Raw genomic sequence first — 14,924 nt, 5'->3', positions numbered from 1 at the left:
CCGCCCGCCCGCCGCGGCCCCGGCTGGGCGCTCGGCTCGGTGCGGGCGGCAGCCCCGCGGCGGGGCACGGCACCGGGTTGCGCTGCGCCCTCGGCGGCAGGTACGGGCGGGGCGGCACCGGCACCGAACCCGGCACCCGCGGCGTCCCGCTGCCCGCAGGGCGCACCCGCCGTCGGGCAGCCGAGGAGCGCGGGGCTCCGGTGCCGGGCGGGGGGCGGCGGCGCCGCCGAGGGTGGGCGGGGGGCGGCGGCGGCCGCGGGGTGGGGGGAGCGGCGCCGGGGCCGGGCGACCCCTCCGGGCGGCCCGCGAGGAGGCAGCGGAGCTGCGCCCGACGACGCCTCCTTGCTCCGGGCCGCCCGGGTTCGTTCCGGGGGGGCCCGAGCCGAGCGAGGGGTGTCGGGACGCAGCGGGGAGCGGGAGGCGCGGCCGGAATGCGGGGGGGCGCGCGGGGCTGCCGGGTCCGGAGCGTCCAGTGACGGTCCGAGCAGCGGGTCCGCCGAGGCGGGTGGCACCGGTGCGCTTCGAGGCGGTGTCACCCGCGCCCCGAAATCCCCCCAGGAGACGCGCGCGGGGGGCCGCGGTTACATAAGAGCGGATGCTTTTCCCTTTTTCTTTTTATTTTTTTTGTTCCTTTTTGTTCAGCGCGTCGCTCAGCCCCCCGGGCACAGCCGAGTGGTGCCCCCATGCGGGGACTGTCACGCGTCGAGGAGCAGCCCCTGCGTGACCCACGGTACCGCGAATGTGGGGTGTCGGGGAACTTCCCGGGGCGCCGGTGGCGTGGGCTGCGGGCTTCCCTTGGCGGCACAGCAGGCTCCGGAGGCTGCTTTCCCTATAGTTATTTTTAAGAGAGAGAATCTAATGGGAAACCCAGAATAGCTCCTGACTTTTGGCAGCCGTGTGGGGAGCTCTGGGTGCTGAGCTGTGCCCCGCGTGGGGGTCCCCGAGCACCGCGCTGCACATCACAGTGTGGGGACACGGGCTGCTGCTGTGCCCGGGGTGAGGCGGCCGTGCCAGCAGTGCCTGCTCACTGCTTCATCCCAAGGAGTCTAATTATAGCTGAGAGGCTGCAGCGCCGGCGGGCACCGTGAGCTCAGGCATCGCCTTGGTGGGGAAAAGCCTGCCGGGCTGTGGTGGCACTGTGGGGTGGCACTGTGGTGCCGCTGATGGCCTCACTCACTTGCAGGTGTTGGGCTTGGCAGCACCCAGCACTGCCCGCCCCAATGGAGCACAGCGTGCCCTAGGATGCCTCCGGCCGCAGCCCCGCAGCACCCCGCTGATGGTGCCCCGTCCCTCCACCATGCACGATGAGCAGCGGCTGCCCGGCAATGCGGTAGCCTGGCTGGCGTGTGCCGGCATCTCACTGCTCGCCAACGCCTGGGGCATCCTCAGCATCAGTGCCAAGCAGAAGAAGTGGAAGCCGCTGGAGTTCCTGCTGTGCTCCTTGGCGGGCACCCACATCCTCAACACCGCCATCCCCATCACCACATACGCGGTGGTGCAGCTCCGGCGGTGGCACTCAGGCTACGAGTGGAACGAGGGGCTCTGCAAGGTCTTTGTCTCCACCTTCTACACCCTGACACTGGTCACCTGCTTCTCTGTCACCTCCCTTTCCTACCACCGCATGTGGATGGTCCGCTGGCCCGTCAACTACAGGTACCACAGCCCAGTCTGCCCTGTATCCCATCTCTGGGTGTCATTCAGCGCTGGTGCCAGAGCCCAGGGAGAGGGCAGCAAGTGCTGCCATACAGACCCCACAGTGCTGAGCACTCTGGGGGCTCTGCCCCTCTCCCCAGGCTGAGCAACACACGGAAGCAAGCCGTTCACACCGTGATGGGCATCTGGATGGTCTCCTTCATCCTCTCCACTCTGCCAGCAGTGGGGTGGCACGACACCACCGAGCGCTTCTACGCCAGGGACTGCCGCTTCGTTGTGACAGAGATCGGCCTGGGCTTCGGCGTCTGCTTCCTGCTCCTCATTGGGGGCAGTATGGCTGTTGGTGCTGTCTGCATCGGCATCGCTCTCTTCCACACTGTCTCGGGTCGACGTGGCCCCAACGCCAGCAGCAGCCAGTTCCACGTGCCCACCATCGTGGTGGAGGATGCCCAGGGCAAGCGGCGCTCCTCCATTGATGGATCCGAGTCCATCAAGACCTCCCTGCAGATCACCTATCTGATCACCGTCATTGTCCTCGTCTACGACACCCTGATGGGCTTCCCAGTACTGGTGAGTGCAACTGGGAAGGGGCGCGGGTGTGTGGGGCTGCTGGTGACGGGCCGATGCTACAGGTGGTGAGCGCTGCCAGCCTGCGCTCGGACACCTCCTCCCAGTGGATGGTGCTGTGTCTCCTCTGGTGCTCGCTGGCGCAGTCCCTGCTCCTGCCCCTCTTCCTTTGGGCCTGTGACCGTTACCGTGCCAACCCACGTGCCGTCTGTGAGAAGTGCCGCTCCGTGCTGGACAACGACGACGAGGACGAAGGTGGGGTGCGTGGCGGGGGGGGACGTGCTGAGGGCAGGCCGTGCCCAGAATGACAGCGCACCCATTCCCGTCAGAGAGCAGCCTGGAGGGCGCGGTGGCCGTGGCGGGAGAGCTGGTGTACGACCGCCCCTACGAGTGCGGCTGCGCGGCCGAGGTGCTGGTGCTGGACCCTATGGCCACGCGTGACTTCTCAGTGCTGGAGCACGGCCTGCCCCCGGTGAGCCCCGCCAGGACGGAGCCAGGGGACCGCATGCAGTACCTGCAGGTGAGGGCGGGCGCTGGGTGCCGGGGTGCGGAGCCGCAGCCCCCGTCGCTGACGCTGCTTTCCCGCAGGTGCCCCCGCTGCGCCGCTTCTCGCACGACGAGACAGAGCTGTGGGCCGGCGGGCAGCTGGCGGCGTACCTGCAGCGCTGGGGGCCGGACGGAGATGCGGCGGGGCTGGCCCGGCTCCTGGCGCCTCATCGCGGCCTCAGCCCGCACCGCGACGAGCGGCTCAGCCCCCACCGCCGCCGCTCCGACAGCCTGGCCGCCCCGCCGCGCCTCCCCCGCGAGGACGTTCCCCCGGCTCGCGGTGCTGCGGGCGGCACGGCGCGCTCGGCCTCCGTCGCGTCGCTGCCCGCGTTGGGGCGGCACCACGCGCTGCTCCCCGCCTTCCCCACGGCCGCTCTGCAGCGGGAAGCCCGGCGGCCGCCCGGCCCCGTGTGCGGCCTGTCGGTACCGGCACGGCCTGCGGTCCCCGAGGACGCGGCGCGGCTCCCCGTCCCGCCGCCCGCCGGGGGCTGCGCGGTGCGGGCTGCGCGGTGCGGGCCGGGCGCGGAGCCGTGGCCGGTTCGGTCGGGCCTGGCGGGCGGCGGGGGGGGCAGCAGCAGCAGCTTCCTCAGCTCGCCGTCCGCCTCCTCCGGGTACGTCACCTTCCGCTCGGGCTCCATCGGCTCGGCCTCGTAGCCGGGCGTTTTTATGGCTTTTGTCCTTCCCGGTTTGCAATAAAGACCCGCCGCCCGGAGCTGCGGCCTACACCGCCGGGCCGGCCCCGCACACCGGCCGCTCCGGACGGCTTCCGGCTTCCGGTTTCCCGCGACGATCGCGCATGCGCGTGTTTTCCGCTCCCTCGCGAGAGCGCCGGCACGTGACGGGGCGGGGCGCGAGGTCTCGCGAGAGCCGTTTCCAAGGCGACGCGGGGCGGGGCGGGGCGTGCCGCCAAGATGGCGGCGACGGAGGCGGCGGGGCGGTGGCGGTGGCGGCGCGGGCGGCTGGGCCGGGAGGCGCGCTCCAGCCTGGCCGCCTTCCTGCTGGGCGCTTCGGTGGCGGCGCTGCCGCTCGCTCTGGGCTCCCCGCCCGCACTGCTCAGCGCGCCGGGTTGGCGGGGCCGCCTGGCGCTCGCTCTACACGTGGCCGCCGTGAACGCGGCGCTGCTGCTGCTGTACCCGCGGCCGCTCTACAAGGTGCGGGGCGCCGCGGGGCGCTGCGGGGCGGGGAGCGCCGGGTGGTGCCTCGGGGCCGGCGGTTGGAGCGTGCACTCTGCTTGCAGATCGCCATCCGGGCCGCCTTCCTGGGCTTCGCCTTCGGCTGCGGGCTGCTGCTCAGCGCCGGCCGCTCCGCCTGGCGCCACTTCGGCTGGTGAGGGACGGGGGGGCGCGGGGTGGGGGGGGGATACCGGGGGATACCGGGCGTGGAGGAGGAGGGGGGGTATCGCGGGGCGCGGGGGCTGCCCGGGGGAGGAGGGATCGCCGGGCCCCGGGGCCGAGATGCGAGCGCCCCCCGGGCCCTGCGGCGCCCCCTCCCCGCAGGTACATGTGCTCGCTGTCGCTGTTCCACTACTCCGAGTACCTGGTGACGGCCATCAACAACCCGCGCAGCCTCTCGCTGGATTCCTTCCTGCTCAACCACAGCTTCGAGTACAACCTGGCCGCGCTCTCCTCCTGGGTGGAATTCACGCTGGAGAAGCTCCTGCTGCCAGGTCAGCCCCGGCCCCGAGCTGTGATCCCTGACACACCGGCTGGTGGGACTGGATGGTGCTGCTCATAGAAACAGCTTTGCTTAAATTGCACGTGGCTGCAAACCAACTGGGTTTGCTTTTTGTTGGAGGCCGCTGCTGCCCTTCCCTGGCAGAGGGGCTGGCTGGAAGGCCAGGCTGCTGAGCCTCTTGCTGAGCTCCAAGCGTGCTGGGTGAGCTCTGCTCTGCCTGAGCTTTGCTCCACAATACAAAGCCAGGCCCTGCTTCATGCTGTGTCTCTCAGAGCAGCCGTGCTGTGCTGCAGACAGCAGTTGGCTCAGTTAAGGGGTGGGGGTGCAGCAGCTGATGCTTCTCTTGTTGCAGAGAGGCAGAGCATTGAGCACAGCCCGTGTGTTGTTCGTTGCTCTGAGGTGGGGCAGAATCCCACCCGCCTTTGTGTCCCTGCCTGACCCCCCTGGGCTCCCACCTGCACCCCCTGCCCGCAGCGCGGAGCCCCCTGCTGGATCCTGTAGTGACCCGTGCTTCTTCACTTGCAGAGATGAAGCAGATCACCTGGCTGAGTACCGTGGGGTTATTGATGGTGATCGTGGGGGATTGCCTGAGGAAAGCTGCCATGCTCACAGCTGGCTCCAACTTCAACCACATTGTTCAGAATGAGAAATCGGACACTCACACTTTGGTGACAACTGGGGTCTATGGGTGGTTCCGGCACCCGTCTTACGTGGGATGGTTCTACTGGAGTATTGGAACGCAGGTACCGTATGCCAAACCCTGGGATCCTTTCCTCTTACAACGTGACTGTTTGTTAATGCTGCCCCAACCAGGGTCTCCTGGGGAGGTGGGGCCGTGGTGGAGCCGATGGGACGGTGACGCTGTTGTGTGTTGGCAGGTGCTGCTCTGCAATCCCATCTGCGTGGTCGGCTACACGTTAGCATCCTGGCGTTTCTTCAGGGAGAGGATAGAAGAGGAGGAGATCACGCTCATTCACTTTTTTGGAGAGGAATATCTGGAATACAAAAGGAAGGTGCCGTCGGGTCTCCCTTTTATTAAAGGAGTGAAAGTGGAACTGTAACGCAGGGCTGGAACCGGACTGGTTGAGGCAACCTCCGGCTCTGGGTGAGGAACTATGCATAGTGCTGGCGCCGAGCAGCCTGCTCCCATTTCCCGGCTGTCCGCTCGCTGAGGGCTGCAGGGCTGGGCAGCCTTCCAGGTCACCAGGAGCTCAGCAGCTCGTTCATCCTCCTCGATAAGAGCCCTCTGTTCAGGGATCTTCTGGATAACTTATAGCAATCTGAAAGAGAAACGATCCTCCTGCCTGAAACAGCTGAATTGGACTGAAGCTCACGTGGACTGATGCTTTTGGAGAATGAGTTTTCCACCCCTGCGCTGGGAAGGTGCCAGCTGGAACGTTGTTCTTATGGCATAACAATTGTGAAGCTCTTTTTGACCTTACAAGCCAGACAGCACAGCTTCAATCCCTGGAGGCCTGGTCCTGCAAGCCCCTGGCTGCTGCTCGGACAGCTTGCAGGAGCACGCCTCGCTTTCGTCTTGTTAGATGCACCGCTCTGTGGCACATCTTGGTGTCAGCTGGCAGCACGGCATGGGTTGGGGTTCCCCTGACGCTGCTGATGGAGCCTCCTCTGTGTTCCTGGCACTCTTGCATTGCCAGCACCTCAGTGAGCTCAGGAGCCACCCGGCTGCTTCCTTCCCAAACCTCTTTGCTGTGCCTGCTCTGTCCCTGCAGACGGTGCTCATCCAAGACCTGCTTCCAAATCGTGCTGCTTCCTGCCCCACCAGGCGTCTTCACAGGCAGCTCTGTCCACAGAGATCCCGGGGCTTCGCTTTGGAGAGTCGGGAGGGGGCTTTAAGGGAGCTGCAGTGCTTGGGTGGGGGGAAACCTGGGCTGTCGGTGTGGGTGGGAGAAGCTGCTCCCAGGGAAATCCTCTCTAAACACAAGAAGAGTTTGGCTGGCTAACGCTATTTTAAACATTGCCATTTTGGAAATGGTTCCTATTCAAGCTTTGTGGTATAATTTATTCTGTTGTGATATACCAAAGAGGTTTCACTTGTTTTCTTGGGTTTTATGTCGTTCTTCCTTGCTGGAATGGAAACGAGTCGCTTGTCAGTACACGCTTCGGGCTTGCAGTATTCCTTGGCAAGGTACTGTGATTCAGCTCAGGAAAGAAGGCGCTGATGGGAATCGCTTTGGGGACTGTTTTTTATAAGAGAGATTAAAAAACAAACCAAACCAAGAACTGCCAACTTGTGTCTGGAGGTTATTGGGGGTACCTGGAGGTTACTGGGGGTACCTGGAGGTTATTGGGGGTACCTGGATGTTACTGGGGGGACCTGCAGGTGGGGCTCAGAGCAGCAAAGCTGGTTGTACAGTTCCTGGTGGGTTTCTCGGTACCTTTCAGTGTAACACTGAAGTTTAACTTGGTTTCGAGGAGGGCTGGACCAGTGGGACCTGGAATCCCCTTTGCCCTGGGCCAGAACAAAGAGCAGAGTCCATTCATACACTTTTATTTTCACTTTTGACACACGGGATGGGGAATATAAAGGGATTTTCTTTCCATTGTCCTAAGCCAGATGTTTGCTATGTGACACACTACAAACTCAGCCACATTCAGTCTGTTTTTCCAACCTTGCTCACAGCAAAGGCCACGAGTTTGAACGTACTACAAGGAAAACCACAACCGCTGCTTAGAGAAAGACTAAAGTAGAATCCAGGTGTGTTAGATACGAGTCTGTGCCTCCCCAGGGCAGCTCTCACGCAGCCTGACCATGACTGCGCAGTGCAGTCGGTCACAGCCAACGTGGAGCAGCACAGCTCTGGGTGCTCAGCTTGAGCCTGTGGGTTCCTCCCGGTCTGTGCTCAGGGTCCCGCTCCTCTGTGTGCTCCCAGGGTGCTCCTTCTTTGGGGACGTGTCCCCGGGGGTGCTCAGCTCCCTGCTGTCTGTGCCACTGGGTGAGCTGTCCCTAGGGCAGGGGCAGCAGGCTGGGCAGGCAGCTGAGCCCGCTGGGTTAAGCAGCTCTTTTCCAGAGCTCTAATCCCCTCCGATCCCTTGTGCTCGGAGGGCACACAAGGGCACCTGACCCCCCCTGGAAGTGCTTTGCTTTCCCTCCCCACTGTCCAGAGAGGTGTGGGGCGATGCAGATGGCACCACAGTTTCCCTGCTGCCAGCATGAGGGGCTGGAACGAGGCATCCCTGTGCATGGAGGTGTCTGCACTGAGACCTTGGCTGTCACCTACCTTTGTGCTGCTTCACTGCTGTCATCAATCCTGAGCAGTATCTGTGTGCGCTCATCCTTGGGCTCCCGGGGCTCCTGCAACCTGCAGCAGGACGAGCTGGACTGTGGCTGGGTATGGGAAGGGGAACGGGGCTGGGCCCCAGCACTGAAAGCAGCCGCACTGCTCACCTGGGCTCCAGCCGCTCCTTCACCTTGGCGATGGAGCGCACGTAGGGCGCAATCTGCTTGGTGATGGTGGTCAGGCAGCTGTTCTCCTGCCGCAGCTGCAGCAGGTCGTGGAGCTGGGCTGGGGGCGAGAGTGCTGTGTCTGTGCCCTGCAGCACCGAACGGCTGCAGGGGGGAGGCTCTGCCCGTCAGCTGTACCTTCATAGATCTCCTGCTCGTTGGCCACTCTCTGGTACGTCTCCTCCCAGACCTGCAGTGGGAACGGGTGCAGCTGGCACAGGCACGCGGCACTGGGGGAGGGAGGAAGGGATCCTGCCCCCGCACCTCCTCAAACACGCTGCGCATCATTTCCACCGCGGAGTAGTGGGCTGCAATCTGCACATCCATCTGCAGCGACTTCTGCAGGATCTCGCTCATGATCTCGGTGCGGATGAGGGAGTGGTGCTTGGTGAGGTCGCGGTGCAGCTCCTGCACCTGGTCCTTCAGGCTCTGGATCTCCGTCTGCAGCATCTGCGTGCATGGGGGAGAGGCACAGCAATAGGCAGCGAGGGTCAGGAGCTCCCCCTCCCGCCCCCCCCCCCTGCCCCATACCCGGTAGGTGTTCTCATAGTTGCGGCAGTGCTCAGCGAAGGGCGTCTCACGGCCCTCGGCCAGCAGCACTTTGGTGCTGATGTATCGGTGCAGCGTCGGCTTCCGCACCATGGAGCTGCTGGACATCTTATCTCCAGCGGGGGGACAGCCGGGCACCATCAGTGTCTTGGAGCATTGGCTGCCGGGGATCCTGCATGGAGGTGACAGCGGTGGGATGCAGAGGGCGGCCCCTGGGACCCGGCACTCCCTGCAGCCAGAGCTGTGCCTGGGGCTGGGGGTGTCCAACCCCTGAGATACAAACTGCCAAAGCCCCCCCGTGCCTTTCTGCACTCGGGTACTCAGGTTGGTCGGAAGCACATTGTGCTGCCTCAAAATTGGATTTCCATAGCAGGCCTTACACTGGTGCTCACTGCCCTGCTCAGCAGCTCAGCTCTGGCACAAAGGAGGCAGGAGCTGGCTTTGTGCAGCCACGTTTGTGCAGGAGCTCCCTGCCTGCCTCTGCCCCGTCCTGCTCCCCAACTGCTGCCACCACCTCCCCCAGCTCCCTGCTGGCCCCGTGCAGCACCGCGCTCCCACTAAGCAGCACCATTTCCCCATCAAGCAATACCACGATCCCACCGTGCAGCGTTGCGGTCCCACTATGCAGCTCCGTTCTCCTGGTGCTCAGCTGCCCCATGCCGCAGAGCCCGGCTGGGTGCGAGGAGTGTTGCCCACGGGCAGCGGTGCCTGTTTGTCCTCTGTGCGGGACGAGCAGCCGGCAGCGCCTGGCAGGGCCCGCACCACTGTGACATCAATGGGCCTAAATATATCCCAGCAAGGAACGGCCGGGCACTTCTCTGAAATCCTGATAAAAATAGTGGTGGGCCAAGAGGCTGCAGGGCCGCGGCAGAGCGGGGTGTGCGGTGAGCAGGAGCTGGCACGGCGCTGGCTGGAGCTCGGTATGGCCCTCATTGGGGCTGGGGACCAGGCGTGGTGTTGCTCGGTGTCCGCTGCCAGCACTGCCCGCCCCGTTCCCAGAACTGTCACTTGAAGCCCCCGTGCCTGTCGTTCATCAGCACAGCTGCATTCTGTGCTGTCCCCAGGCCACCTTCATGAGGACAGGCTCAAGGGCAGGGAAGGAAGTGAGCCTGGCACAGCGATGCAGCGATGCAGGAGGGAGTGCACGGCACAGCGCATGTCCCCCCTCTGCCCACCCCACCCCAGCACCTCACATGTTTGCTCCGGTGATGCCAGGCCCGATGCCGCCAGCGCTGCCCACCACGGAGCGGCGAGGGGTGAGAACCAGCAGGGGCTCCAGGCAGCGCGCAAACTCAGCGCGGTACTCGGTGTTGATCTGCAGGGTGAGACGGGCAGTGGGGCTGGGGCTGCCCGTGGGGCGGTGGGCAGGGGTCGGCCCCGTGCTACCTTGCTGGTCTGGGCTGGCCGCAGGCGGTGCGGCAGCTTGACGATCCTCTGCAGCCGCTCCATCAGTTGCTGGAAGGTTGAGGTGGGCTCAGGGTTGTGGGGGGTCCCGGCACGGCGGCACCAGGTGCTGTGCAGTGCCAGCACTACTCACATAGCCCAGGTCGAGGAACTCGGCTTTGTTGGCGGAGCTCAGGAAGGCTGAGCAGATCACCAGGTGGACCTGCACACAGCCGTGTCACCGCCGCCCCTTCCCTGGGGTCTGTCTGACCCTCAGCCCCGAGCCCTGGGTGACCCGGCCCTACCTGCAGGGTGGGCAGCAGGGAGGCGAGGTGGGCCAGCTGCTCCTTGAACGCCTTCTCCTTCTCCTCGTGCTGGCTGTGTACAGCAGGAGCCGGCTATGAGGAGCTGCCCAGGCACTCGGTGCACACCAGGAGGGCACTCTGCCCCAACACCTGTGGTGCTGCCCGCAGCCCCTCACCTCTGCACAGCTTTCAGGAGCGCTTTCTTCCTGTCAGAGAGCTGCTCCTGCCAACAGCACGGGCACATGGGCACATGGGCACCCTGCAGCCGTGCTCCGTGCCAGCACCACGCTACAGGGCACGGGGCCGCTGGGACACCCGTGGGCACAGCCCCACACCTGCATGCCGCTGAACAGGGCGTTGATGGCCGACTCCTCCTCGCTGGCGCTGTTGCGCACCTCCTCAATCATGGCCTTGAGGAGGACGATGGCCTCACGCGTGGATGTCTGCAGCTCCTTCACTGCCTGCGGGGCAGCACGGAGCTTGTGGCACCGCTGTGGCCCCGCGCCCGACCCCGATCTCACCTACCAGCACTGCCTGGTCCAGCTTCTCGCAGCCCTGCACATACGCCGTCTCGATGTCAATGCAGTGTGCCCGGCTCTCCCTGCGGCAAGGTGGGCGGTGAGGGCACGGCTGGGACACGCGGCCACGGGGACACGTATGGGGCCGCGGGGACACTTACTTACCCCTGCATGTCCCTGAAGCAGTTGATGCAGAGCATGGACTTCTTCTCGGTGGAGAACATGATGTAGGGCTCCTCGTGCAGCGCTGTAAGGACAGGCACGTCCTGCCCGGTGTGGCACGGCGCGGCGCGGCGCTCGCGGGCGGTACTCACGGCACTTCTTGTGGATGGCTTTGGTGCGTTTGCTGAGCGACACGATCTCGTGGCGGGCGAAGACTTTGGCGCGGTGCGTCTCCTCGCGGCACGGGGCGCACAGCGGCTGGCCGCACGTGTTGCAGAAGCACATGGCGTCCAGGTCCTGCCGGTACACGGGAGGCGGTGGTGGCGGCGGAGGCGTCGCGGAGCCTCAGCCGGGTCGCGGCCTCTGCCGGCTCCTCACCGCCTCGGCGCAGCGCCGGTCGCAGTTGGCGCACTGCGCGTCCTCCGAGCCCTCCGCCGAGCTGTCCACCAGGAACTGAAGCAGACGGTCCACCGGGGGCAGCCCCGTGCCGCCCCGCACCACCGACGGATGCCTGAGGGAAGGGGCGGGTTGAGCACCGGCACGGGGCGGGTCCCCACGCGCGGCGGCGTCCCGAGCGGCCGTACCCGCAGAGGGGGCAGCGCAGGCGGCCGGAGGCGGCGCGGCCCCGCAAGCAGCTGGCGCAGAAGGCGTGATAGCAATCGAGCAGGCAGGGCTGCTGGAAGGGGCCGTGGCACAGCAGGCAAACCAGCGGGTGCCAGGCGCCCTGCTCCAGCTCCGCGCAGCTCCCCAGCGGGGAGAAGATGCCGCCCGCCATCGGCAGCCCCGGCCCCGCCGCCGGCCCCAGCGCCGCGGGGCGGACCCTCCCGGCCCGGCTATTTTTAACCGCCGGCCTCGCGGGGCGGCTCCGCGGGCTGCGGGGGAGGGCAGCGCGGCTGGGAGCGCGGCCTCGGGATGGGGCCTCGCGGGGCGACCCCGGCACGGCTGTTCCGCAGTCATCGGGGCGTCCCGTTCAGCAGCACGGCCCTCGTGACGCGGTGCTTCCCGTGACACGGTGACCCCGGTGACAACGCGTCCCCCTTCGCGGGGCGTCCCTCCCGACGTGCCGTTCACCGGCCGCCCCGTGACGGCAGCTCGGCGGCACCGCGGACACGCACCGGCACCGCGACCGCTCTGCAGCCCGGGGCGGGGCGCGGCGGCCTCACTTCACGCACGTGGCCGCCGCCGCCGGGGACGCGCCAGCGGGATCCGGACCACGCCCCCTCGCTCTGGCCCCGCCCCCGCCCGTCAGCTCCGCCCTCTCTGCTCCCCCGGCATTGGTCAGGCAGCACGAGCCGCTGGCAGAGCTACGAGCGGGCGGGGCCCGGCGGCGCGCGGCGGCCGGCAGGCATCGATCGTTGCGGCGATCGTTCGTTGCTGCCTGCGCACGGCGCGCTCCGCCGCTCTCCCTGCGCGCGGCCCGGCGGCGGCGTGGGCGCAGGCGGTGTGGGGGAGCGGCGCGTGCGCGTTGGCCGCCCGAGAGCTCTTCCGCGCATGCGCGCGGGGAGGCGCTCCCTTTTTGCCCCTCGCTGAAGCCGCCATGGCGCCCGTGGTGAGTCGCTCCGTCGGGCCGCTGCTCCGCTCCGCTTTCCGTTCGCTCCGGGATGCCGCCGCCCCGCGGGATGCAAACCGCCCCGCCCGCTCCTCCCCGCCCCGCCCCGCTCTGTTCCCGGGTGTCCGGCCCGGCCCGGCCTGGCGCAGCTCGGGCCTACGCGTGCTGCTGGGCCTGGGCCTCAGCCTCCCCCTTCCGCCGGGCCCTGGCGGTGCGGGGCTCCCGCTCGGTCCCCGTTTCCCCCCTTCCTTCCCAGGCCGTTCCCGGCCGCCCTCAGCCCGTCCGTCCCGTCTCACGGCTCTTCTCTCTCTTCCCGTCCCGCAGAAGAAACCCGCAGCGAAGGGTGGCAAGAAAAAGAAGCAGGTGCTGAAGTTCACGCTGGACTGCACGCACCCGGTGGAGGATGGCATCATGGACGCCGCCAACTTTGTGAGTGCTGGGGCTGCCCGGTAGGGGCTTCTGCGTGCGGCCCCTCGGCTCTTTTTGCTGCTCTTTGTGCTCCTCGGGCAGCCTGGAGCACTGCAGAACAAAACCATGACACCCAGAGCATCAGTGTGCAAAGTACTGAGTGCTGCTGGAGGTTTATTGCTGCATAACGGCCTAGGTGTGGATCTAAGTGTGTGCAGATCCTGCATTAGTAGCCATCGCTGTGAGGTTTGATTCCAGTGCAGCTTTGAGAAGCAGCGATGGAGGAGAGCGCTGCGTTCCGCTGCTGCTGGATGGGCGCTTTCAGTCAGGCTTTGCTTGTTGCTGTGCTCAGACACAAGCAGGTTTGTGGTGGAGGCCTTTGGGAATGCTTCATTTGGAAAGGACCCGCGGGGGTCATGGGGCCCAAGAGAAATAGGAACGTGTCTTGCTCTGTTCTGACTGTAGGAAACGGCATCGAACTTTAATGGTGTGGACGCTTGGCCTGTAGCGTGTCCCTTCTGTGCAGGTGTGGATGGCTCAGTGTGAGCTGTGGTGTCGGCCTGTGGGAACTCAGGGCATCCAGGCCCACGGGGAAAGGCTTCTCTTTGTTTTTTAGTGACACGTGGTTGTTTTGCCTCCTCTTAGTCCCGAGCAAAGCATTGAAATGCTGAGCGCAAACAGCTGCCAACAGCACTGACTGAACGTCTGTGCCCTCTTACAGGAGCAGTTCTTACAAGAGCGGATCAAAGTGAATGGAAAGGCTGGAAACCTGGGCGGTGGCGTGGTGACCATTGAGAGGAGCAAGAGCAAGATCACTGTTACTTCAGAGGTGCCCTTCTCCAAGAGGTGAGAGCACGGTGGGTGCTGCAGGGCAAGGCTGCAGGCTGTGCTGTGCCCCAGGCTGGGAGGCAGCACTGCACAGCCCTGGGCCTGTAGCACTGGGCACTATGTGTTGGTTGCTCGGTGTCTGGGTAACGAGGGCTGTGGGTCCTTTGCTTATAATGGAGTTGGGCTTTCCCTGTGCACTGCTGTGGATGTGTGTCATGAGGAGTGCTTTGTTGTGGTGGGGCTGCGGTGTTTGGTGAGGATGGCATTCTTAGTGCTGGAGGTGCAAGATCTGAACCTCTACAATGGGAACGTGTGAGGAAGCATGAAGTAATAAAGGGATGCTTGGCATCAAGGTGTGCTGACCTGGTTAAGCAGTGCAGTTAGGTACAGGGATTGTTCCTGAGGGGTTTTGAAGACAGATGTGGCTGAGAAACCCCAGCAGGATGGTGGTGTGGGGTGTGCAGCTGGCAGGAGTGGAACTGGGAGCGGGGTGCTCCTGTGCTGATAACAGCAGCAGGAAGCTGAAGGTGTGACGAGGTGGCAGGCAGTCAGTGTGGGCATGGCCTTTACCTGTGTGCCCACGCTGGTATATATCCAGGCTGTTCCATTACAGCCTCTTTACCCTCATCCTGCTGGCCGTCTGCCTGGCTCTTGCCTGATATTTCTGTGCCTTATCTGGCCTTGATCATGTTGATTTTGTTTTTGCTGTGGGTAGAGATAGCGAGTGGGGGAACTGGAGGCTTGAAGAGGTGGGAAGAGGGGTGTGAGTGTGTGTGTGTGTGTGTGTGTGTGTGTGTGTGTGTGTGAGTGATGGTGACACCAGAGCTGTGTCCTGTGGGGCTCTGCTGTGGCACTCAGTGAATCCTGGGGGCTGAGCTGGGGGGAAGTGGGGTGGCTGCCAGCCTTAATGGGGGGCTGGGGGCGGTGGGGGTGTCGGGCATCCCTCCTGCTGTGTGCACACTGTGCCCTGCCCCAGCATGGGGGGCTGAGGGCAGCCCTGGGTTGGGGGTTCATGAGCTGGTTTGCTGTGTGGGTGGGGGATGCGCACCATGGTGGCAGTGCTGTGCTGCCCCGGCCGCTGTGCTCCTACAGGTACCTGAAGTACCTGACCAAGAAGTACCTGAAGAAGAACAACCTCCGCGACTGGCTGCGCGTGGTGGCCAACAGCAAGGAGAGCTACGAGCTGCGCTACTTCCAGATCAACCAGGACGAGGAGGAGGAGGAGGAGGAGGACTAAAAGCGGAGTGGGAAAAAAACGTTTTGTACATTGTACTGAATAAATTGTGGGAACGAATTGGTACCGCTGCGTTCCGGCT

General features: G+C 64.9%; 4 protein-coding genes across 11 annotated transcripts; 3 read left to right on the top strand and 1 right to left on the bottom strand.

Annotated features, from left to right (window-relative positions):
• Positions 1–7: 7 nt before the first annotated feature.
• GPR153 (G protein-coupled receptor 153) lies at positions 8–3,546 on the top strand. The gene is made up of 6 exons (XM_072354172.1): positions 8–100; positions 643–1,653; positions 1,794–2,223; positions 2,286–2,475; positions 2,550–2,740; positions 2,809–3,546. The coding sequence occupies exons 2-6, from the start codon at positions 1,277–1,279 to the stop codon at positions 3,418–3,420; spliced, it is 1,800 nt and encodes a 599-aa protein (XP_072210273.1). The 5' UTR covers positions 8–100; positions 643–1,276; the 3' UTR covers positions 3,421–3,546.
• A 100-nt stretch (positions 3,547–3,646) lies between these two features.
• ICMT (isoprenylcysteine carboxyl methyltransferase) lies at positions 3,647–6,688 on the top strand. Its single transcript, XM_072354173.1, has 5 exons — positions 3,647–3,917; positions 4,004–4,092; positions 4,263–4,432; positions 4,966–5,183; positions 5,319–6,688. Exons 1-5 carry the CDS (start codon positions 3,678–3,680, stop codon positions 5,499–5,501), a joined length of 900 nt encoding a protein of 299 aa, XP_072210274.1. The 5' UTR covers positions 3,647–3,677; the 3' UTR covers positions 5,502–6,688.
• A 248-nt stretch (positions 6,689–6,936) lies between these two features.
• RNF207 (ring finger protein 207) lies at positions 6,937–12,045 on the bottom strand. 8 transcript variants are annotated; one of them, XM_072354169.1, is made up of 17 exons: positions 11,408–11,677; positions 11,202–11,334; positions 10,976–11,120; positions 10,827–10,908; positions 10,669–10,744; positions 10,479–10,622; positions 10,320–10,366; positions 10,144–10,216; positions 9,993–10,061; positions 9,842–9,910; positions 9,649–9,770; positions 8,438–8,627; positions 8,171–8,356; positions 8,045–8,096; positions 7,850–7,967; positions 7,683–7,778; positions 6,937–7,408 (listed from the first exon to the last, which is right to left on the bottom strand). In XM_072354169.1, exons 1-17 carry the CDS (start codon positions 11,596–11,598, stop codon positions 7,270–7,272), a joined length of 1,932 nt encoding a protein of 643 aa, XP_072210270.1. In that variant the 5' UTR covers positions 11,599–11,677; the 3' UTR covers positions 6,937–7,269. The 8 variants fall into 8 exon arrangements, with proteins under 8 accessions (XP_072210270.1, XP_072210271.1, XP_072210272.1 ...); XM_072354170.1 differs by having other exon boundaries at positions 10,479–10,604; positions 11,408–11,673; XM_072354171.1 differs by having other exon boundaries at positions 7,683–7,763; positions 10,479–10,604; positions 11,408–11,671.
• Positions 12,046–12,225: 180 nt separating this feature from the next.
• Positions 12,226–14,906, top strand: RPL22 (ribosomal protein L22). The gene is made up of 4 exons (XM_072354370.1): positions 12,226–12,372; positions 12,697–12,801; positions 13,502–13,626; positions 14,701–14,906. The coding sequence occupies exons 1-4, from the start codon at positions 12,361–12,363 to the stop codon at positions 14,843–14,845; spliced, it is 387 nt and encodes a 128-aa protein (XP_072210471.1). The 5' UTR covers positions 12,226–12,360; the 3' UTR covers positions 14,846–14,906.
• Positions 14,907–14,924: the final 18 nt, after the last annotated feature.

This window comes from Excalfactoria chinensis, chromosome 20, assembly GCF_039878825.1.
Source record: "Excalfactoria chinensis isolate bCotChi1 chromosome 20, bCotChi1.hap2, whole genome shotgun sequence".
NCBI classification, from domain to species: domain Eukaryota; kingdom Metazoa; phylum Chordata; class Aves; order Galliformes; family Phasianidae; genus Excalfactoria; species Excalfactoria chinensis.
The sequence above is the reverse complement of the archived record's forward strand: the minus strand, read 5'-3'. Positions and strand labels throughout refer to the sequence as shown.

What these genes read in the sequence shown, in the direction of transcription:
- GPR153 (XM_072354172.1), top strand. Translation starts at nt 1,277, where the DNA reads ATGGTGCCCCGTCCCTCCACCATGCACGATGAGCAGCGGCTGCCCGGC. An exon ending in CAACGACGACGAGGACGAAG is followed by an intron (nt 2,476 to 2,549) that starts GTGGGGTGCGTG and finishes CATTCCCGTCAG; the next exon opens with AGAGCAGCCTGGAGGGCGCG. An exon ending in ACCGCATGCAGTACCTGCAG is followed by an intron (nt 2,741 to 2,808) that starts GTGAGGGCGGGC and finishes GCTTTCCCGCAG; the next exon opens with GTGCCCCCGCTGCGCCGCTT.
- ICMT (XM_072354173.1), top strand. Translation starts at nt 3,678, where the DNA reads ATGGCGGCGACGGAGGCGGCGGGGCGGTGGCGGTGGCGGCGCGGGCGG. An exon ending in GCCTGGCGCCACTTCGGCTG is followed by an intron (nt 4,093 to 4,262) that starts GTGAGGGACGGG and finishes CCCTCCCCGCAG; the next exon opens with GTACATGTGCTCGCTGTCGC. An exon ending in ACTGGAGTATTGGAACGCAG is followed by an intron (nt 5,184 to 5,318) that starts GTACCGTATGCC and finishes GTGTGTTGGCAG; the next exon opens with GTGCTGCTCTGCAATCCCAT.
- RNF207 (XM_072354164.1), bottom strand. Translation starts at nt 11,780, where the DNA reads ATGACTGCGGAACAGCCGTGCCGGGGTCGCCCCGCGAGGCCCCATCCC. An exon ending in AGTTCCTCGACCTGGGCTAT is followed by an intron (nt 9,911 to 9,992) that starts GTGAGTAGTGCT and finishes TCAACCTTCCAG; the next exon opens with CAACTGATGGAGCGGCTGCA. An exon ending in AGCAGTGAAGCAGCACAAAG is followed by an intron (nt 7,409 to 7,682) that starts GTAGGTGACAGC and finishes CCCCTGCCCTAG; the next exon opens with GGACAGCTCACCCAGTGGCA.
- RPL22 (XM_072354370.1), top strand. An exon ending in TCATGGACGCCGCCAACTTT is followed by an intron (nt 12,802 to 13,501) that starts GTGAGTGCTGGG and finishes GCCCTCTTACAG; the next exon opens with GAGCAGTTCTTACAAGAGCG. An exon ending in GAGGTGCCCTTCTCCAAGAG is followed by an intron (nt 13,627 to 14,700) that starts GTGAGAGCACGG and finishes GTGCTCCTACAG; the next exon opens with GTACCTGAAGTACCTGACCA.